General features: G+C 51.6%; 1 protein-coding gene across 3 annotated transcripts in view; it reads right to left on the bottom strand.

The window, feature by feature from the left end:
• Nucleotides 1-21,767, bottom strand: part of Ephb2 (EPH receptor B2) — a 125,336-nt gene extending 103,569 nt beyond the window's left edge. For all 3 annotated transcript variants that reach the window (XM_008848568.2, XM_008848570.2, XM_017802053.1), the window contains exons 1-2: nt 21,707-21,767; nt 17,939-18,623 (exon numbers count right to left, since the gene is read on the bottom strand). In XM_008848568.2, the coding sequence (XP_008846790.1) occupies nt 17,939-18,623; nt 21,707-21,763 (742 nt within the window). In that variant the 5' untranslated portion in view covers nt 21,764-21,767. The remainder of the gene's footprint in view (nt 1-17,938; nt 18,624-21,706) is intronic.
• Nucleotides 21,768-22,829: the final 1,062 nt, after the last annotated feature.

Genomic DNA, 22,829 nt, shown 5'->3' with positions numbered 1-22,829 from the left:
GCCATCTCCGTTTTTTTCCTTCCTTCCTTCCTTCCTTCCTTGCTTCCTTCCTTCCTTCCTTCCTTCCTTCCTTCCTTCCTTCCCTCCCTTCCTTCTTTCCTTCCTTCTTTCCTCTTTCCCCCTCTCTCCCTCCCTCCCTCTGTTTTTTTTTGTTTTGTTTTGTTTTTTTGAGACAGGGTCTCCCTGTAGTCCCAGCTGGCCTGGAACTCACTATGTAAAGCAGGCTGGTCTTGATCTCATAGAGATCCACCTGCCTCTGCCTCTGGAGTGCTGGGACTAAAGGCATGGAACAGTCACCACACCCAGCATTCAGTTACTGTTCTTATTTTCTTATTTTATTTATTTTTTTATGTGTATGAGTGTATTGCATGTATGTGAGTGGAGTGCACCCGTGTTGTGCGATGCTGCAGAGGTCAGAAGAGGGCTTTGGATTCCCCTGGAACTGGAGTTAAGGATGGTTTGTAGCCGCCATGTGGGTGCTGGGAATTGAACCCGGGTCCTCTGCAAGAGCAGTCAGTGCTCTTAACTGCTGAGCCATCTCTCCACCCCCCGGTTACCATTCTTAAACAGCCCACCTGCTTAGGGATGGCACCGGACAGAGTAGGCTGAGCCCTCCTACATCAATTAGCAATTAGGAAAATGCCTCACAGAAATGGTCAAGGCCAATGCCATGGAGGAAATTCCTCCAATGAGATTCACTCTTTCCAGGGGGTCTTATGTGAAATTGACAAAAACTAAACAGCATAATCTCCCATTGTCCCCTCCCATAACAGTCAATCAAAATGGACTTAATCACCGGCACAGGAAAGCAATGCTCAGGAAAAGCTGTTTTAGAGACTTTAATGAATTAATTAATCTTTGGGATGTGGGTGTGGTATATGTGTCTGTTATGTGTGTGTACAGGTATATATGCATACGTGCATATATCCATGCAGATGTCTTTCTCTGTCATTCTCCATCTTATTTTTTAAATATTTTATTATTTTATTTTATGTGTTTGAGTGTATTGCCTACATATATGTAAGTGCATCTGTGTTGTGTGATGTGCCCAGAGGCCATAAGAGGCCATTAGATCCCCTGGACAGTTATTAGCTGCCATATGTATGCTGAGAATTGAACCCAGGTCCTCTGTAAGAACAGCCAGTGCTCTTAATTGCTGAGTTGTCTCTCCAGTCCTTCCATCTTATTTTTTGAGACAGGGTCTCTCATTGAACTTGGAACCTACTATCTCAGCTCAACTGGCTGGGCAGCATGCTCCAGGGATCCTCCTGTCTCTGTCTCCTGAGTGCTGAGATTACAGACACTTGCCACTGCACCCAGGTTTTTATGTAGGTGCTGGGGATCCAAACTTAGGTTCTTGTGTGTGAACCTGGAGCTTGATGTGCTCCAGCTCCCCTGGGCCTGTTATTGCATCCTCCAGGCCAACTTCTAGCTGCCTTTGGTGATGGGATAATGCACTGAGAAGCAGAGGCTCAGGCACAGAGGGAACCTGGAGGGCTGACACTGGCAGCAGACACACAATCTAGAAGCAAATGGGAAGAGAGTCTCAATGTGGGATTGTCTAGATCAGATTGATCTGTGGACATATCTTTGAGGGATTATCTTGATCACATTAATTGGGATGGGAGGATCCGGCCTACTGTGGGCAGCACCATTTCCTGGCCTTGGGATCCTGAACTGTATAGGAATGGAAAAAGTAAACAGCACAGGCATGCATGCATTCACTTCTCTCTGCTCTTAACTGTGGATGTGACCAGCTGCTTCAAGTTTCAGTAGCTTTGATTTCCCTGATATAATGGGCTATAACCTGAAATTGTGAGCTAAAGTAAACCCTTTCTTCCCTGAGTTGCTCTTGTCAGGGTGTTTTTTCAAGGCAATGGGAAACGAAATGAGGACATCATGCTTGCATCCCAAGCACTTTACTGACTAAGCCATATCCCCAGCCTGAGACTTTGGGATAGTCTAAAGCATGTCTAAAACATCTGTTGGTACAGTGGTCCCTTTGACTGTTGCTCTTCCTCATACCTGAGAGTGTGCTCTCCTCTGCTCAGCATCAAGCTCTGCCTCTGCCCTATACTCTGTAGGTCTCAGTCAAATTCCACAGAGATCAGGGAGCTGAGGGGAGTCCAGAGCAAGATCCCTTTAAAGGATGAGCTCTGTTTGCCTGTGACCTGTAGTACTTAGCCCCACAGTCTGCCCTTAGGAGCCACAGGGCTGTGACCAGGGCCTCCCTGAGCAGGGTGGGTCCTCCCCTCATCTCTTCATGGGGCTATGAGAAGTGGAGGTAGGGCCGCTTCTTCTCCACAGCCTTAGCTGAGCACTGCACATGTTGGGGAGGACACTGAGAGCTTGGCCTGCTCCAGCTCCCCCGGGGCCTCATACTGCATCCTCCAGGTCAACCTCTAGCTGCTTGTGCTGATGGGATAAAGAATTGAGAGAGGCAGAGGCCCCTGCTCAGGCACAGAGGGGACTGGAACCTGGCTGGGCTGGCAGTGGCAGCAGACACACATAGCACATACCCAGGAAAGAGAGCATGAGCCTGGCAAGCTGTTTTCCTCAGATCTGATCTGCAGGTGAGGAGGCCCTGTATATGCACCACATCTCTCCTCAGGGGAGGTCTGGGCTGCTTTCTGACCCCAGCTTGGCCCCTGAGTTGTCTGGGTGGAGGACAGATGCTTCACCCTGCAGCCACAGAGTTCCCAGGGCCATGGCCTGTCCAGGCAGGCAAGTGGCCCCTTAGTGCCTCAGGAGGAAAGACGGAGAAGGGGCTGGAGAGACTGGGAGAGATGAGGGGAGACAGGAGGACAGGAGAGAGGGATATGCAGGGAGGAGGCAAGAGAAACAGCATGTCATGCCAGAGAGAGGGTGACAGACTAGAAGTCCCCCAAAAGAGAAGAGAGAATGCAGGGGGAGGGAGTGCAGGAGGAGGGAGGGGAAGTTCAGAAGAGTGGAAGGGAGCATTGAGGGAGAGCCTGACCTGGAAGGGGCCCCAGCTCCACACAGGGTGGGGCAGAGGAGGGGTGGAAAGATGGGGAACAAGAGGGGAGGGAAATCTTGGGAGCTGCTGTCTCAGCCTGAGGTTTGAGGCATGGTGGGCAGGGAGATGTGAGTGGGTGGGTCTGGGGGTAGTGAGTGTTTCAGAAGCAAGAGTGTGACGTGTGCTTAGGCCCAGGCAGGTATGGGTAGCAGGGAGGGTGTCTGTTCTCTCTCAGGTCTTAGGTATGTACTCTGCCTGCCTGCATCCCCAGAATTGAGCTGCAGGATGCTTTATACTGAATACATCCTGCACTGGCGCGGGGGGGGGGGGGCACATTGGTTGAAAACAAAAAAAAGCATCAGGTAAGGAAGAATTGGTGAATTCCATCCATCCATCCATCCATCCATCCATCCATCCATCCATCCTCTACTGCAGAGCACATCTGATCAGCCTGTAACAGGAATCTCCAACAAGACCCAGAAGACAGGCAGGTCCTGAGTATCAATGTAACTCTATAAAGTAACATGTTCTGGGAGTCTGGACCACCAGCCTTTTGCCTCTTGGGACCTGTGTTTTCACCTGTAAGAGAGGGTATAATCCCTACGTCCTGGGCTTCTTGAAGACAAGGCAGTGTGCAACAGATGTCCCAGCTCTGATGGAACAGGACCATCTCTCCAATGACACTGTGGCCTCCTACCCACTGTCCCACCCCTTAGTGACTCTTACTGAAGACCTTGAGTATCCAAAGCCTGCCAACTCAGTCAGACCCTGTGGGTGGCCACAGCTGTGCAGCCCACTGGGCGCCAGGGTGGGTGAGCCCTGCCCAGCCCTGGCAGCTATGGAATGAACACGGGAGGGTACATGTACCCTGTCCCTAGACGCCCCACACCTGCCCTGTCTCCCAGGCCTGGAATACCCAGGCTATTTCTGTGATGTCTACAAGGTCTCAGCGCAGATATGCTTTCCTCCAGGAAGCCCTCTGGCATGCCCAAATTGGGTGTGGTGCTATCTCCACCTCCCAGAACTCCTTGTGGGTCCTTCTGGTTCTTACCCTCCCTCCACACACTCTTCTCCATGCATCAGGGTTTCCTGTCTCTCCACTGTGAGCCCTTGGAAGCAGAGGTCAAGTCAGATCAGCATAGGGCCTAGCACATGGTAGGGCCATTTCCAGAGGACTGGGCCCTGGGCTGAGCATCTGTCCAGATTCTTTCTGGTGCTGCTTGCCCTGGGGGTCCCACCCACTTATCCATCCTTAGAGCCAGAATCAGGACTGGCCTCCAGCAGGAGATACAGGGAATTGGGGCTGAGCCCAGGGCCACAGGGGTGGGGATTAGAAAGTCAGCTCTGCCAGGAGCTGCCCTTGTGTCTCAGAGCTAGACCTTTCTCCTTTGGGAGTCTCGGTTTTCTCAGTTGTCAACCCGGAAGGCAACTTTCTTCCTGGTGGCTGGGGAAGGGTGTGGACTTTGGTTTGGGGCTGGTGGTTGTGCTGAGGTGGGGGCTAGTGGAAAAAGGAGCCCCTCCCATTTCTTTCTTCACGCTCCCAACTCCCATCATATGTAGCATGGTTTGCAAATGAAAAAGACATACCCACTCTGCTATCCCATCAGTGCTCCCTTGGGCAGGAATTCTGGTACCCCCACCCTGCCCCACCCCACAGCGGGCAGCCCTAGGCGTGCCTGCCAGCTTCACCACCCAAACCTCAAACTGGGAACCAAATAACCTGAACCTGGGCCGGCCCACGGCTTCCCCAAGCGCCCTCTGTAGGTGGAGGTGGTCCATTCCTGTCCCAGGCCAGTGGGTCTCCACCCCCTTCCTTCTCGGTCCCCATCAGCTCTGAGCGGCCCCCTCCTCCACTCTCCATAGGGACGTGACATTCACCAGCGTCACTCCGGGTCCCATCTGCAGAGCGCCCCACCCCCGGCAGCTAATCCCCACAAAGCCCCGCGCTGGGCCCAGCATGACAAGCAGGCCCCAGCCGCCCGCAGCTCTGCAGAGCGTGCTCACGGGGGCCGAGGCGGGATTCGGCGCGGCTGTCACTCTCGCCTTCCTCGCCTCTAATTGGATTCCCAACACGCAGAGGTCAGCAGAAACTCTGCCGAGAGGAGAATCAAAGGGAAGGGGCGTCCGGATATAAAGAGAGGCATTCTTCCCGGGCCACAAAGACGGCAGCCCGCGGGGCGGAGGGGACCCCAGAGGGGCTGCCCATCTGGAGGGGGAAGGGGAAGGAAGAAGGAAGGCAAAGCCCAGAGACCTGCTTCCCCTATGCCACCATGCTGCATGTTGGGTGGGGTCCTGGTGGCATTCAGAGCCTGCCCTAGGGGGATTTTTCATGTGTGGTGGGAAGCTGAAGAGTCAGCTACATTGGATTCTGGCTTGCCACCTGCTTTCTGGAAGATGCCTCAAGCCCTCTGAGTGCCGTGGCCCTCAGTTTCCTCCTTGGTGAGATGAGGGCACCATTACCTGTAACTGGCAAAGTATGGGACCTGAGGTCCCTCAGCACGGGCAGTTCACGGGCAATCCTACTAGGCCCCAAACTGCTACACTTGTACAGCGCAGAGACTAGCCTTTCTCCACAGAGGGCAAAAGGACTCTATTCACCCCACCAAGGTGAACATTCATCCCTAGCCTCAGCAGGTCCTTCAACACCACCCTGTGTTTACCCCACAGGGAACCTGAAACTCGGGAAGTGTAAGGAAATGACTAGGGCCACAAGGCTAGCAAAGGTTTGAGTGTGGAGCATAGCATGTCCAGCCTGAGATCCCGTCCTGTCTCCTCCAGTCCTGGCACCCCTAGCCCTTCTGGAGCCTGTGTGCTCTCCTGTGCCTAGGCAGATTCTGTGTGTACGTGCACACATGCACAACTAGCGGGAGCGGTGGGTGGCCTGGGACCAGCCTTTCTGGAAAGCAGGCCTTGTTTGCTTTAAGAACGTTGGCTGCGCTGACTCTGGCTCATGAAAGAGACAAGAAGAGGACCTCAAAGGGAATTTCTAAGAGACAGAAAATCAATGGCCCTGAGATCCTGGCCCCTAGAAAGTGTCTCTCTCTCACAGGCACATGCATGCACACATATGCACGTCCCACTTGGTGGATGCAGTTGAATATGTGTGCATACACACAAATATCTACTTTCAAGTGAATGTACATCTGACTTGATGTATTACAGACAGGGACCTGGTAATACATATAGTCCAGCTGATCTTGTGGGAGGGTATGCATCTGTGCAAGCACATATCTCCCAGTGCATGTGTGCATACAACAGTGGCATACACACAAGGGCCCTGACGCACCCCCACCCCCAAGGAGGGGCACAGCCTGTGGAGTGCAGCACATACATTCCAGTCCATACATGTGTCTGGCTTCTTCAGTGCTCAGCAGTGTGTTTTTTCCCTACATATAAATGTGCGAAAGGCCAGGCAGACACAAGAACACACATATACAGGGGTAGTTATGGCACACAGCGGGTTCCAGGGTCACCCACACAGGCAAGCTCATATGCAAAGCCTACCCTGAATTGCACAGACGAATTCATCTGGGGATGTTCTAACATTGCAGATGCTGAGGCGACAGAATGCCTGTGCACATACAGGCACACAAACACACTCCCAGCAGTTCTGGCACACAAGCATGTGTGATGGGGGTGCTCTGTGCTGACCTGGCTCAGGCGTGCACATCCTTCTCGGGTCTCCAGGGAGCTCCCCTAGATAGACACTCTGACAGCAGGGTGTGGGGGAGGGCAGCCCAGGGCCAGGGTTGCCAGGGAGACAGATGTGGGGCTCCTAGGCGCCAAGCCCTGTCCTGCCTGCAAAAATATCAGCAAGTATGCTTACGTCTTTAAAATGCTGTTACATGAATATGGTTTAAGGAAGATGAGGGTCTGGTTTCCCAGAAGGAGCCAGGGTAACCCTAATGGGTATCCCATTGAGATTTGAAAAGCCCTTGGGGTAGAATCTTCTTTCAAAGACTAACAGGAAGCCTTGGGACCAGAATCTGCTGGGGGCACTGGGACTGAAATAGCTTGTGTGGTCCCTAAGCCCCATCCAGGCCACACCTCCCATGGTTCCATCAAGTGTTTGCTCTCTCTGAACCTGTTTCCCCATTTACAAAATGGAATGGAAACAACCCTATGCATGTAAGTATGTATACATGCATGTATTTATTGTGACAATATCTCTGTGTAGCCCAGGCTGGCTTGAGCTCACCATCCTCTTGCCTCTGCTTCTAAGGATGGTAAATGTTAGATCTAAAAATTGAATCTGTTCACCTACTTTCCAAACCTTCCCACCTCCCTGGTGTCTGAGTGTGGCAGGTAAGTTTGAGTCTTTGTCCTCGGCTGCTCACAGCTGTCCTAGTGGCCCCTCAAAGGAGCCATGAAGACCAAGCAGGGGTAGAGTCAGAGGCTGTTAGTGTCTAGGAGTCATTCTACAGGTGGGGGACACTAAGCCTGGGGAAGGAGAGGTGAAGTACTCTGCCAAGGTCTCAGATCAGTGGGGAGCATGGCCCAAATTTGCACCCAGGCGCCGTGACTCTGAGTTGCTCTCTTACTGAGAACCCTGACTAGAAAACACAAGGCCATACTGCAACGATGGAGGACACTGAAGGAGATGGGGCAGAGCACTGAGGGCCTCATGGGTCACTCGAGGACTTTAGCCTTCACTCCTTGCTGGATGGGAGCCTTGGGGGTCTCTGAGCAAATGGTGCTCCAGGAAGGTCTCAAGCTGTGGTGTGGGGTGGGGTGGAGTCAGACAGGTGGGTAAGATAGTCTAGAATTTAGGAAAGAGGTTGGAGCTGGATAGAACCGGATGGCAGGCCCAAGGGAGAGAATAAGGAGGTTAGTGGCCTGGCATCAGGTCCTCTAAAAGACAATGGTAGGACAGGAACAGGCACCCCCCCAAAAAGCCAGAGAGGCAGGAGCAGCCTGGGGAGAGAATGGGGTGACATGCTTCCAGCAGGCTGGGGGAGCATGTCCATGGCTAACCACATGGACATTCCTGGTGGCCTCTGGCCAGCTGTTTCAGTGAGATGAGGGGGCAACACCTGCCCTAAGTGGGTTCTAGGAGGTTGGGAGATGTCACCAGCCATCAGTATAAATTCTGAGCTTCAGAATGGAACCCACTTAGAGACCCCCATCTTAGACCCTGCTCTGGCCCTTTCTGGCAGTGAGCCTAGGGTAGCTCACCCTCATCTGCTGAGCCTCTGAAAATGGAGGATGATACCCCCTTTCCCTTAGAGCTGATGAGACACACATGAAAGAACTGTACTAATGATGATGCTACAGATATTCCTGAGAGATGCAGAGTACAGTGTTGGGAGGTCATTTCTAGCTCTGTCTTCCGGTGGCTATGCGACCTCGGGCTGGTTGCTTATGTTCTCTGGGCCTCCACATCCTCCTCTGTCATATTCAGCCTGAATTCTAGGGGTTAAAGGATTCAGTAAGGTTTTATGCACCCAGGGCTGGGTGTGACACCATGCCTGGCTCATCCAAACATTTCCTTTGGTTTCTTTGGGCCTCGGTGCTTATAAACCACACGGCTATCAAGCAGTTGCCTCATTCTCCCTGGTCTGGGGTTGTGGGAAGAAAGGACAAGAGAGGAAATGTTTGAGCTGTGTCGAATATGAGTGAAACAGGGCCGTGACCCTCTCCTTGGCCTGTAGGTCAGGTAGGCAGACATGCTATGTGGCCAGAAACGTACCCCGTGATCACAACAGCCACAGGAAAAGAACTGGAGGAGGAACATGGCTAGGTAGCTCTAGGCCAGCCTACTCCTCAGGAAGACCCCGAGTCACAGGCCAGTTCAAGTGGGCAGAGGCTTACATACCGCCAACTGCACTGTCACACAGCCACGTGGGCTCCATGTGCAAGGAGCCCCACCCACCCGGGGACAGGCCTCTTCATACCCAGGCACAGACCAAGGCCTCTTGGGAGAGTTCTGGGATCTCACCACGAGAGGACTCACAGCAGAGTAAGGGGCTGCTTGCTGGACACGGCAGAAACAAGATGCTCCACGAACCCAGGTGGTCAGGGAGGCTGCCTGCTGGGTTTGAGCCCTAGTGTTGACCCCCCACAAAGTGTCCAGCAACTTGGCTTTGGCTTTCCTTTCTCTGACATGGCCAAAGCAACTATGTGGTGCCATTAAGATCAAAACAACTCAGAGGGTAAGATCTGATAGCCCAGAAAGCCCGAGGCTCTGCTGCACCCAGGCAGGTGTCAGTAAATAAACATTGCACACATGGGAGACATGTGAGCTAGGGGGTAGACCACAGAACCACTGGGCACCAGGACCCCAACTGGAGGAATACTAGTCAGTTCTGTACCTGGAAGACAGTGAGCTTGGCAAGCTACCCCCACTTCACTGTAGCAAGCCTTGAATAGATCAAGTTGACGTAAGGGAACTTCTGTGTGTCTGCCAACAGGAAATTAGTAGTATAATGCCTCCTCCTTCCCAGGTGATTTTGGGGCAGATTAAAGGGATTCCTGCAGATCTTGGTTCAAGTCTCACTCTCTCTTGTTTTTAAAGGTTTTTTTTTTTTTGGTTTTTTTGAGACAGGGTCTCCCTGTAGCCCCAGCTGGCCTGGAACTCACTATGTAGACCAGGCTGGCCTTGAACTCACAGAGATCCACCAGCCTCTGCCTCCTGAGTGCTGGGATTAAAGGCATGCGCCAGCACACCCAGCTTTTAAAGTCTTTTTAAAATTACATTTATTTATTTTGTGTGTGTGTTCGAGTGTGCCTGGGCTCACGTGCCACTGTGCATATATAGAAGCCAGAGGACAATTTGTGGGAATCTGTTTTCTCTATCCATCATGTATATCCCTGGGATCAAACTCAGGTCCTTAGACTTGGCAAAAGGCATCTTTATTTTTAAGCCATCTCACAGGCCCAGTTACAGTCTGTCTTGGGCTGTATGGACTTAGTCAACTCCCAGTACCTTGTCAGGCCTTGGTTCCTTCAGTGAGGTTAAAGTTCATACTTGGAGGCTTGGGGTATGAGGTTAGGGAGAAACAACAGGGACAGGGTTGAAGACAAAAGGCCCCAGGGACGAGACACCCCAGTAGGGTGGGGCGGAGGCCAGCAGCAGACCAGTGGGCCCTGAGCCAGCTGCTGCAGAGCAACGAAAATCTCTTAACCACACAGAATTGTTAACGGCTCCCAAATCCTGTTGTACCACAGGATTAGAAAGGTTTAAACTGTTAAATGCATAAACTTCCTCAATAAACCAGGCCTCTCTCACCAGATCCCAGGCCCAACCAGATGAAAAGGCAGCGGCTAGAGGGAAGAGAACTTCCCCAGCTGTTTACAAGCCTGCTGGGGTGTGGTGGAGACAGCCTGGCCCAAACCTGTCACCCCCCCAGTGTTTTCTGGATCGGGGGGAGCAGGTATGGGGTGGAAATGACACAGGGCTCCAGGGTCAGCCAGCCTGGGTTAACACTCTCCTGTAGCTGTGCCACCTTCAACAGATAGGGAACCTCTCTGAACCTTGGTTTCCTTTTTCTTTAAAATGGACACAACCCATTGGGGGGGCTGTCAATGAGAAACCACTAGGTGGGAAGAAATAAGATGTGGGGAGCACGAGAGGGCAGCCCCAAGCGTGCAGCCCTGAGCATGTAGCCCTGAGCCTGTTGCCTATGGGGTGCGATGCTGGCCTTGTTTCTGCTTCCAAATCTGATGGGGGCGTCCAGGAAGGGTTCTGGACAGGAGGGGTGGGCATTAGGCAAGCATGGGTAACACTGGGTGAGGGCAGTGGGTAGCTTCTCTGACCAGAGACTAGCCAGGTCGGGGCCACTTATCTTGTGACTCCCTGAAGAGGGGCTCTCCTACCCCTGGGACCTCCTCTACCTTACCCTCTCCATCTCTGGATAGGAAGCAACTGTCCTGCATGGCTCATCATAGACTTCTCCCCCTGGAAATTACTCTGGTTTCCCCTGTATGGTGAGCCACTCCTCTCCTGAATCCTCCGCCAAGCTCTCACCCTCACTGTCCACCTCTTCTCCCCATCATCCCATGGTAATCAGGGCTAGGCAGGGTAGAGTAGGTTTAATGCCCCATTTCTCAGATTAGGAAACTGAGGCCTCCTCCCAACACACTCTACTGGCTGATCTCCATGGATTGATGGTGAGGATTTCATAGCCAGATGGACAACATGGGCCTCAGGTATAAAAGGAGAGTTCAGGGGCTGGGTAGAGGGCTCAGTGGAGAAAGTTCTTACTGAGCAAGCAGGAAGACCTGAGTTTGAATTCTCAGCATCTACATAAAAGATAGGCAAGTGGCTTGTGCCTGTAATCCCAGTGCTGGGGAAGTAGAGACAGAAGGATCCCTGGGATTCACTGGCCAGCCAGTGTAGTCAATCAGCAAACTCCACTGAGATGCCTTGACTCAAAAAATAAGGTGGAGTGCAATTGAGACAAATACCAATATTGACCTCTGGCCTCCAAACACATACATACATGTGCATGCACATCAGCACACACATATGCACACACACACACACACACACACACACACACACACACACACACAAAGAAGCTGGTGGTCAGGGACTGTGGTATGGTAGAGAGATAACAGACCAGTGGGTGGACAGCAAAGGGAGGTGGGGGGACTTGTGCAATCTATAAGAACAAAGGCCTGAACAGCTTGGGAGACCTGGCCAGGATTCCAGTCCAGCCAGGATCCTTGTCCAGATCCTTCCCCATCCCTAGAGCTGGTCTGTGTGGTTCTGGTCTGACCTAAGCCTGGAGGTCTACAGGGGTCACCCACACCCCACCGTCCTTCCCTCAGTGGGGTGTCTCCCTTCCCACCAGCATTCCAACCCCACCCCATTTCCCTAGCCAGCTAGAGCCTGAGGCTACAACCTCCCTCCTACGCACACATCCCTAGACTGACCAGGCCCCACCTCCAGATTCTCTCCAGACACATCTGGACTGCTGGTCAGTCTCTGAGGGAAGGGCTAGAGCTGAGAGGTAGGTGGGAAGGAGTCGACCCGAAGGTCCCAGAGAGGACCCCAGGCCCTGGCACCTTCCTTCCCTTGGCTAGAGAAGCACAGAATTCTAGGAATAGAATAGAAAACAAAGCCATGGGCCTAAGAGCCCTGCTGGTGAGTATGTTGGGCTGAGCACTCTGCTGGGTCACCTGGCAATGTATGCTCGAGGCTCTAAGAAGAGCCCAGGCCCTTTGACTTCCCAGCTCCATGCCTGAAAATGTCTCCTAAACAAATACAAACTGCAGGGCTGGGGAAGTTCACCTAGCTTCTGTTCAAGACGGTGCCACACAGCAAGTCACCCTCACACCAGCCATCAGATGTTCATGCACCCATGATGGCTCATTCACAAAACAGAACTCCAAAATAGGTATAATGTGGCTGAGGTATGGCTAGTGATAGATGCTCACCTAATGGCAAGAGGCCCTGGATTTCATTCTTTCTACCCTGGAACAAATAAACACCCTCATATAGTTTGAACAGGAATTCATTGTTTTTTCTTTAAAAAGATCAGCGAGGACCAGGCATGGTGGCCCAAGCCTATAATCCCAGTACTCTAGGGATGGAGGCAGGAGGATCAGAAGTTTAAGGTCATCCTCAGCTACTTGGTAAATTAGAGGCCAGCCTGGGCTACATAAGACCCCAATCTCAAAATAATAAATAGATAAATAAATAAATAAATAAATAAATAAATAGAAACAATCTGGGTGTGGTGGCATATCCCAATACTCCAGGAGGCTAAAGCAGGGGGATTGCTATGAGTTCTAGGTCAGCCTGGACTACATAGTGAGTTCCAGGCTAGCCTGAGTTACAGTGTATTTACAGTGAGTAAATACCTGTCCACATACGTGGGAGGCTCTCCTCCACTGTTAGCAGAGGCTCCATCTGCTGATGAGATTACAGGAAAATTTAATTTTCTCCCTTTTTGTTTATCAGTAATTTCTAAAGATCCTGCAAATAACCTCAATTGCTTTTGTAATAAAGAAAAGTTATTGTTTCCTCAAAATCAAAAGCTCATTAGGAAAAAAAATGCAGAAAAAACAAACTCGAGACAGTGTTGGCAAAAGTCCTTATTTCTGGTTCCTAGCACTGTGCCTTCTGTGAAAATGCCTTGAACATGAGAAAACAGAGGTCAGTGGTTCGCCCAAGGTCACAGAATTAAAGGCAGCACTAGGATTGAAAAAAGGCCTCTAAAGTCAAGGTCAAGGAGAGGCCAGGGCCCGGGAGGAGCAGGGCAGAGGAGCCGGCACAGTGTGAGGCAGGGAGGTCACAAGGGAAGCCTCACACCTACAAACCAAGAGTCTTGGCTGGAGCCAGCCAGCCAGCAGGTGTGTGAAACCTCCCTGCACTGGCAAGCAGCTGCCCACCTCACAGGAAGGGCAGCCACTGTGTTCACTAAGGCTATGTCCACAGATCCACTGTTGAGAGAGAAGAGGGCAAGGATGGGAGCCCAAAGGTGGCTAGACTGGGGCTTCAACTGGGTAAGGGGCTGAGGAGGAGAAGAGGAGGGCAAGGGAAATAGAAAGACAGAGCCAATGTGGAGAAACCAAGGCAGGGCACTTTACAATCAAACCAATAACCATACGCAAAGAGATGGTGGGAACTGCAGAGAGGAGCTTCAGGGACACCTACCACCACGGTGCTGGCGGGCCCCAGGTGAATGGGATCCTGGGAGGAGAGGGGGCCAAGGGCTTCTGAGGGAAGTGCAGGGTCCCCACCTGGTAGGTAATGTAATGTGGGGCCAGATCAGACACTCAACAGGGTAGGAGATAACACCCAAGTTCTGTCCAAGGTTGTGTCCCATGGGCAGTGTGTGCCACAGGATAGTTACAAATGTGTGCCTTGGAGCCTAGCCCACTTTGCAGGGCACTTGCCATCCATTTCTGTGCTCTGTACTGTCACATCATGGGGCTATTCACCTCTCTCTTCACCCACTCACTACTCACCCAAGATTGATGCAGTGCCACTTCCTCCTGGCAGTCCTCCAAGATCCCAGGCAGGAAGGACGCCTTCCTTCTGGTATCTCATAGCACCTAGGTGGTCTGTCTGTGTGTCTGTCTCTATCTCTTTTTCTTGTTCCTTTCAATTTGGAGACAGTGTCTCACGTATCCCAGGTTGACCTCCAATTCTATGTAGCTCAAAAATGGCCCTGAACTTCTGATCCTCTTGTCTCTACCTCCCAAGTGCTTGAAATAGAGGTGTGCCCCACCATATCCAGGTTATTCATTGCTGGGGATCAAACTCAGGGACTTTGTGCATGCTACGAAGCACACCACCAACCAAGCTACATATATCTCTAGTCCCAAACCTCTAGTATTGAGTTTCTCTGGGATCCTCAGTTTGGGATGGTTCTCCTGGGAGCCCCCCAGAAACTCAAGTACTCCCTCTTCTGAGAAGCCTTGCTCGAAGCAGGTGTTCTACAGATCTCTGCCATTGCCTAGGAGCTCCTCCATGCTCATTCCAGATTGTGACTAATTTATCTGTTCATTTGCTTTCCTCCTTCCTCCTCCCCTATCCACCTACCCAGACTAAAAGCTCCAGAAAGACAATACAGAGTCTGTGTTGCTCACTTCCACATGACTCAGGCACCTGCTATATTATATGCATGGTCCATAGTAGGTATTCACCCTACTTTTGCTAAATGGCTCTATGATATATAGAAGGTACTCAATATATCTGCTGGTGGAATGGCTGGTTTCTCCCACTATGCCCTGTACACAGTAGGCTCTAGAGAAAGTGGGTCAGGTTGAACAGGTTTAGCCCTGAGTTCTGTATATCACTCACTGCAGGGGGTACTAAGACCCTTTTGTTAGGCATTATGTCTGCCCTGAGATGGTAGCCATTTCCCATGAGGACCCATCTCTACCCCACCTGCTGGGAAGACAGCACCCAGCCTTGCCTGTCTAACAGTCTTATCACCTCAGAGCTACATGAACAACCCTGGGGACAGGTTGGAGCCAGACCCAGGTACCTGTGTTTTTTGCAATTTATCAGTTGACTCTGATCCATAAGGAAGGCTAAAAATCCCCGAAGCAAAGAATGAGAGAGCCCTGACCAGCTGCTCTGACGTGAGCCCCATTCTACTGCAGCTCAGTTGGCAGCATACACCTGGGTGGCTGCCCCACATCACACAGCAGTTGGGCTCTCTGAGTTTGTTAACCACACCCTGATTGGCCCCTATGTGCTGCCAGTGTCTGGGCCAGGCTGGACTGAGCCAAGGCTGGACCTGGGGTGTGTTGTCAGGTCAGGAGTGGAAGGCAGCCAGGACTGGGCATGCCCTTACCTACACCTTCACTTTGTGAAAGGAGAGCTATGACCCTGACCAGGGAAACCTGCCTCTGGCCACATAGTTGAAGACGGCCTTCAGGACCCTGTTGCAGGTCTTCAAAGCCTGGGTTGCTGTGACCCAACCCTGGACTATGGGCTGATTCTGGGCAGAGGTGATAGGATGTAAGTTCTGAGACTGGGTTATAAGGATGCTGGCTTTGGGAACTGGGGGGATAGCTTGGCCAGAAAGGTGACTGCCTTGCAAGAATGAGGAGCTGAGTTCAATTCCAGGCTTGATGGTGCAAGCTTGTAATCCCAGAACTGGGGAGGCTGAGACAAGGGTTCCTGGCATTACCTGGCTGGACAGCCTAACCTAACTGACCAGCTCAAGGCCAATGAGACCTTGTCTTAAAGGAAGTGGGTGACATTTCTGAAGATGAAAACCTGAGGATGACCTCAGGTACTAATGTACATGGGTGCCTGAGCATAAACACACATGCACAAACACACACACACACACACACACACACACACATACACACACACACACACACACACACAATGACACTGTCCTTTCTCTGGGCAAGTCACTGTATACATGAACAACCAGGTGACAACCACAGGAGGAGCTGGCAACAGACCCCTCCTTGGTCATCTCAAGATGACACTGCAACCCTAGCTGGAGGCAGTGGGAGCCACAGCTTGACCACCCTAGATTCCTGTCAAAAAACACACACTGGCTATAGACTGCTAAGTCCTGGGCTATTTTGTTAAGCAGCAATAAATAAACACAAAGATAACTCCTGGATTGACTGCCCTCAGGAGACAGCTCCTCCACAGCCCCCCACCCCTACCCCAAACTCTCGGCCCTCACTGTACCACTCCAGTCCACAATGGGCCCAGGTGACTCATGTCCCCAGGTCTTTACTCACACAGATTCACCCTTAAGAAGTTCTGGGTCACCTATCTAACACATCCCTCTCCCCAGACTTAGCTCTGATGTCCCCACCTCTGAGATACCTCCTGCCTTTTCCTGTGCCCACTGCAGCATGAGCAGTTCCTATGAAAATGAGTGTCAGGTGTCCATCTCCAGTCTTTGTTCATGACAGGTCTGTCTCCCTCAAGAACTGTGAGCTCCAAAGGGCAGGGCCACAGCTGCCTTCCTTTCTGTATCATCTGAGGCTCAGCACAAGGTCTGACACAGTGCAGGATCAAACTGGGAGAGTTTGATGAATGAATAAACAAACACTCTGAGTTCTGTTTTGCATGTTCTGTGCCTCTGTTCCATCTTGGATGTTCTCTTCTAAGGCTGTATTCTTTCCAAAGTCATAAAACTGACCTTGAGCTGGAGATATAGCTCAGAGGTAGAGGGCTTACGTAGCATGTTAGAGGCCCCTGGTTCAACCTTAGCACCTCAAAAATAAATAAATATGAAAAATTAAAAAATAATACAATGGAATGTGTCATCTATCACAAGAAACTGGCCTTTCCCCTCAATTTCCCCATTTTTTTCCTCTGGGAAGCTGGAAGGAATTCCTGGGAGTCCTGCCTTCCGTTTGACCTGTCATTACATCCCATTCCTGCTTTGGGGAGATATCCCTTGGCTGTGGCCTCTGTCTACCAGCATTGTGACACCCAGTATACATGGTTACCATCTCTGAGACTGTTGTGACAGCTTCCCTTGGGAGCCCTACCTCCATCCCTGTTCACCCCACTGGGATCAGAACACTGCCTGCTGGTGTCAGAGGACCGGAGGGAGAAGCCTCAGACAGGGGGACTTTTATCATGGGATCCTAGGAAATCTTCCCTTGTTTTTCAACAGTTCAAACTCAGTCTGGCATTTGAGACACCCCAGCACCTGACCATGACTTCTTATGTCTGCAAATTGCCTTCGTGTTTCTTTGTTATGTGTTACTGCTGTTCATGACCATCTTTCCTGAGATGAACTAACCACGGTGGGTGGTTACAAGGCCAGGCTTTGGAGCCATACTCCTTGGGTAGGACACCCAGATCTCTTGATAACAGCCTGATCTCCCTGACCAAAATTTCTTCAAAGAAAACAGAACTTTCCCGCATGGATTTCCTGTCTCATATGCGCTTGGCACAGAGTAAAAGTGGTTCACAGTTGACGCCTGGTTGGTGGTGAGAACGCCCTTCCCTCTCTGAATCAAAAGTGACCATGGACTTGCTTTGGCCCCTGAAATGAGCAGAGCACGAGGTGTGGACAGCTCCAGGTAGAGGCACTGGGACCCATGTGCCCATTCTGAACAATGGCGCCTCCATCACTTAGCTCCAGAGCACAATCCCAAACTGACCCACAAGGGCCCCTTAGCAACTTGTAGCAATGGGTGATGTTACCTTGTTGCTTCAGCCAGGCCTCGGGTGACTGAGGACAAGCTCAGTAGATGTTAAGATCTTAGCGTCATCATGATGTACCCATTTTTCTCAAACATAAAACCCATCACTTCCACCAACAAGGAAAAGCACCATTAGGGATCATAAGTCATCTCATAATTAAAACAAGGCACCTGTATACCTGCATTATGGCCACAAAACATTGTCCAGGAAGTACTTTTTAAGGGGACTTGGAAAGTCAGCCACGGAAGTCTCAGGGTCACCCCAGGCCTCCCCTCTCGCCAGCTACAGAGCCCAGCTGCCAGACCGGAGCTACAGCAGAAATCCATGCCCGCACCTCTACAGGGCTCCTGCCCCACTGCCCTTACCTCGGCAGACGGTGCCATTCTCCACGGCCTCGAAGCCTGCCTTGCACATGCAGCGTCCAATGGGCACCAGCCACTCGCCGTCCCCATTACAGTACAGCTTGATGGGCACGTCCACCTCTTCCGCATTGGCGATACAGCTGCCCCGGGCAGCCACCAGCGATGTGCTCTCTGCCCCTGAAAGCGTCTCCTGGAAGATGGCACCATTCTGGATGACACGGGGGCATTTGCGGTAGAAGACTCGGACGGCAATGAGGGACATGCAACCACCGTAGTCCTGGAAGGCCAGGTAGAAGCCATTTCGGGACACGGGGCCGAAGCTCCGCACCTCGGTGTTGATCTTCATGACACGGCCACCCAGGTCCACCTGGGAGAAGCTCTCGTCGGCCGCGATGGTGTCCACCTTCACCCAGGGATTCTCCATCCAGTTGGGGAAGGTCTTGGTGGCCGAGTCAAAGTCTGCCTCATAGTAGTAGAGGTTGAAGGTCTCCTTGCAGGAGCCAGGCACACTGGGAATGCTACTGCAGTCCCGCACAGAGAACTTCATCTCCACGTGGATGCGATGGGCGCCACGGCGCCGAATGAACTTGGTCCGTAGCCAGTTATTCTGGCTTGACTCAAAGACATTGCACACCTGGTACGTGCGGATGGTGTTCATGTTCTCGTCGTAACCGCTCACCTCTTCCCACTGTGGGTGAAATGTTAGTCAGGCAGGGGAGATGGAGCTCAGCCATAACAAAAACACTGTCTGATAGGGGAGACACAGACTCTGCCTTGGGAACCCTCCAGTCTGATGATGGAGAGAATTCTCCATCTGACAAAGGAGCCGTGCCCTGGACCTTGAGGAATATCCTAGTCTACAAGGGTCACACTAATATGAAGCACATATCTCTCTCAGTGCTCCCTTACTCCCCATGGGACGTGTGGCCCTGACTGTAAGAGGTTCACTAGTCTGATAAAGGAGCACAGACTGATAAAGGGGCTCAGGAAGGTCCAGCTGGCAAAGATATGGGAGGGGCCTGCCCAGAGGGAGTGCCTTCTGATGCAAGAAGTTGACTGTATGAATAGGGTGTTACCTGTCTGATGGGGGAGACAGAACAGCTGCCCTTGAGAGCTCCCTATCAGATGAAGGAGGTATGATCTTTGCCTTTGGAAACTCCCAGTCTGCTGGAAGAAGAGAGCCCTCACCCCACTGACCTGGAGTAACATGGAAGCCAGGGTCCCTTCCTTAGGGCAGTAACTTCTCTCTGGACTTGTACTGGCTCTCCTCCAGGAGCTGGTGCCACCTGGTTCCTAGAAGGAGCTCACCACCTTCCCTGTCTGGGGGAAAGCCTGGATCCCAGCCTGAACCATCACAACCCAGAGAGAATCATTTAGCCCCCACGCTGCAGGGTGCTGGGCCTCCTGTGGGCAGCTGGGAAGAGCATGGGGCCCTGTCACTTTGCAGACTCTCATCCCCATGGCTGAGTCTCTGTCCAACTCTGTGCCTCCTTTGAGCACTTTTGTTAATCGGCTTTGTTTTGTGCAGTGCTGAGGATGGAGCCCATGGCTTGCATATGCTTAGCAAACACTCTGCCCCTGAGTTACATTCCCAGCCCTCAAGCATCCTGACAGACCTGTCTACCGTGACTGTCCTCGGCCTCGTGATCTCACCAACTCTCCCTGGGACCTTGGGGGATGAAGAACACTAGGCCTCCTTGGTCTGGTCTCCCCAGTGAGTTGGAGAGCATGCTGAGGGCAGCTTTCCTATCCCCTTCTCCTATGCCTCCCTGGTGTGAGGCCGGCACTCTCACCCAAGACCCAAGGCCCAAGGGCCTTCACAGACTCTCATTTCCTTGTCACGATTTCTCACATGTGCCATGTGAGCCCCATTTTGCCGAAGAAGGTAAGGCCACTTGACTCAGGTCACAGGCTTGTCTGGTCTGCCTCAGAACACAGCACCACTAATGATGCCCAATCTTGGGCTATTTCCCTCCCTTCTCTGGGCCTCTATTTCCCAAATTGCTAAATGTGACTGTGGGAATGGCAGGTGATCACAGACATGCCAGTGACTGCTCTTGTGGATTCCCCAGATCATGTCTATTCAGGGTAGAGTGAAGGCTTCCAGCTTGCATGGATCCAGAGTTGGACGCTTGAAGGTGTGTGTCATTGGGAAGGCAGAGCTGGAGCCTCCTGGCCCATCTTCCACCTCAATGGCGACTTAAGTCCCTACATCACACTTAATTTTTTTTTTTTTTGGTGGCACCATGTGACAAAGTCAGCCCCTTGTTACAACTGCTGCTCTTCTTCAGAACTTAATTAGAGCACTTAATTAGAGCACTCTGCCTTTCTCCCCTCTCTCTAATTAACATGCGGAGGCCCTGCAGCCCAAACACCCCAAATAATTGCGTCCGGGGGCCCTGCAGCCCAGCCTGGCCTCATTACTGGCGGGGTGGGGCCGTGGGCCCAGCAGCCTTCGCAGATGGAAAATTGGTGACAAGAAAGAGGCACAGAAAGAGGCCTGACCCTGGGGCCCTGCCTATTGAGAGCAAGGCCTCAGGAGAGGGGTGTACAGATCCCTGAGGTTGCAGCTGAGTCCCCTGGGAGGACTAGGGTGGGGGTGGGGAGGATGGCCTGTGGAATCCAGAGCCTCCTCCTTGGGGAGAGGAGGAGTGAATACTAAAATTGACGATGGTGACAATGGTGATAATTATTGTAGCTACTATTAGGGGCCAACCTGTGCCAGGCTCTATGTTATACACTCTACAGGGAAACCTCACAGTGGCTGTAGGGAGGGCACAATCATCACCATGAGATGAGGAGCTGCCCCATCCTCTCTGCTGATCAGTGTGGTATTGAGATAGTACTAGGGAGAGAGAAGAGTGGCACACCTAGCCTCACCTTGCTCTCAGAAGATTCTGGGGACAGATGTGGGCTCTGATTCTACCCAAGGAATTCGAGAACTCCAGGATGGGTGGGAATGTAGGTCAGTTGGTGGAATGCTTACCTAATGCAAAGACCCTGAGTTCCGTCCCCAGCACAGACTAAAACTGGGCATGGTGGTGCACACCTGTAACCCCAACACCCAGGAGACAGAGGCAGGAGGATCAGAAGTTCAGGGTCATCCTTGGCTATATAGCTAGTTTGGCTGGCTTGGGATACAAGAGACCTGTCTCAAAATAAAATAAAACAAACACAAAAGAATCCAGTGATACATACAGATGGGAGCCTTGTGTTATAGGCATCCAAAGTTGGGGTGGAGAGGATTTGGTCCCTGATACAAACTTAATACCCAGTTGAGATGGAGCTCTGTGGTAGAACATTTATTCGAGGCCCTAGGTCTGATCCCCAGCACCGAAAAACAAAACTACAAGCAACCTTGAGTCCCTTCATTAGTAGCTGCCAAGCCTTGGCAGATGGATATATCTGTCTGATCTTCATTTTTCTCCATAGTGAAGGGAGGCGAGAAGACAGGGTATATAAGGTACATGATATGGTCTCTGACCCAGAACAGGTCTTAGGAAGTGCATTTTCCTGCCCCGAAATGGATACTGCATGAGTGCCTACTTCTCAGCCTTGCCCCGAGGACTCCATAGTATCAAGGGCAAAGCATCCAGCGTGCTGTCATAGGAACAGGTGCACCATCAAGGGTAAGGATGGGAGGGTGGGATGTGAGAGGCCCCAGCTCTGAGCCCTAAAAAAAGGAAAGGGACTGGGATGTGACATTGAGGCTGACAGTAGACCCTGAGGCATGCTGGGGAGCCAAGCAAGGTTTGAGGGACCAGGACTCACCCCTGATGGAGGATGCACCATCCAGCCAAGCTCAGCCGTCGCTGTAGTAGAATCCATCAACGTTTCTGTGGGAAGAGCAAAGAGTCACCACCTGCCCCACCTCCCAGCACTGTCAGTCACTCTGCTGGGGCCCCTCAAGGTCCTTCCTTACAGGTCGTCCTCTAATTCTCCAGACCACCCATCCTTTAGATGCGGCCTAGTCCATGCTCCCACCAGCAACGGGGGTCGTCCTTCCCATCATGTCCCCATCCCTGAGGAGGGACGTTTCTGAAAGCAGGCATCCAAGTGCAGACACTCAAGTCAGTGTCAGAACCAGCTGAATGGAGGAGCCACACAGCTCAGAGGGAAGGAGATCCACCCGCCTAGAAATCCCCTTAACCTCAGGTCACAGTCAAGATCCTCCCCTTTAGCCCATCCCTATCAAAGGGCTGTCAAAATAGTTTGAACTAAATTGCAGCACATTGGATGGATTGACACAAATACCTTTCAAGCATTCATTCAACAAATATATCCTAATGCCCATTATGTGCCAGACACTGGCCTGGGTACTCCAGGAGAGAAGAAAATGACCAGCAAGACTCTACCATAAGGAGGCTGGTGAGAGAGATGGATCAGCAGGTAAAGGTCTTGCTGCTCAAAACTGATGATCTGAGTTCAGTCCCTGGAACCCATGTTGGAAGGAGAGAACCAACTCCAAAAATTGTCTCTGACTTTCACACGCATGCAGTGACATGGGCAACCCTCCCACAATAATAATAAATAAATAATTTTTTAAAAGACCCTGACTAGGGGCTGGAGAGATGGCTCAGCAGTTAAGAGCATTGACTGCTCTTGCGGAGAACCTGGGTTCGATTCCCAGCACCCACATGGCAGCTACAAACCATCCTTAACTCCAGTTCCAGGGGAATCCGATGCCTTCTTCTGCCCTCCGTGACATCTCACAATGCGGGTGCACTCATATACATGCAGGCAATACACTCATACACATAAAATAAAAATAATAAAATATTTTTTAAAAAGACCCTGATAGGTATGGTGGTACACTCCTTTAATTCCAGAACTCAGAAAGCAGAGGCAGGGACATCTCTATGAGCTCGAGTCCTGCTTGGTCTACATAGTAAGT

The sequence above is a fragment of the Nannospalax galili genome, unplaced genomic scaffold (genome assembly GCF_000622305.1).
Source record: "Nannospalax galili isolate Female #2095 unplaced genomic scaffold, S.galili_v1.0 scaffold184, whole genome shotgun sequence".
Taxonomy (NCBI): domain Eukaryota; kingdom Metazoa; phylum Chordata; class Mammalia; order Rodentia; family Spalacidae; genus Nannospalax; species Nannospalax galili.
The sequence above is the reverse complement of the archived record's forward strand: the minus strand, read 5'-3'. Positions and strand labels throughout refer to the sequence as shown.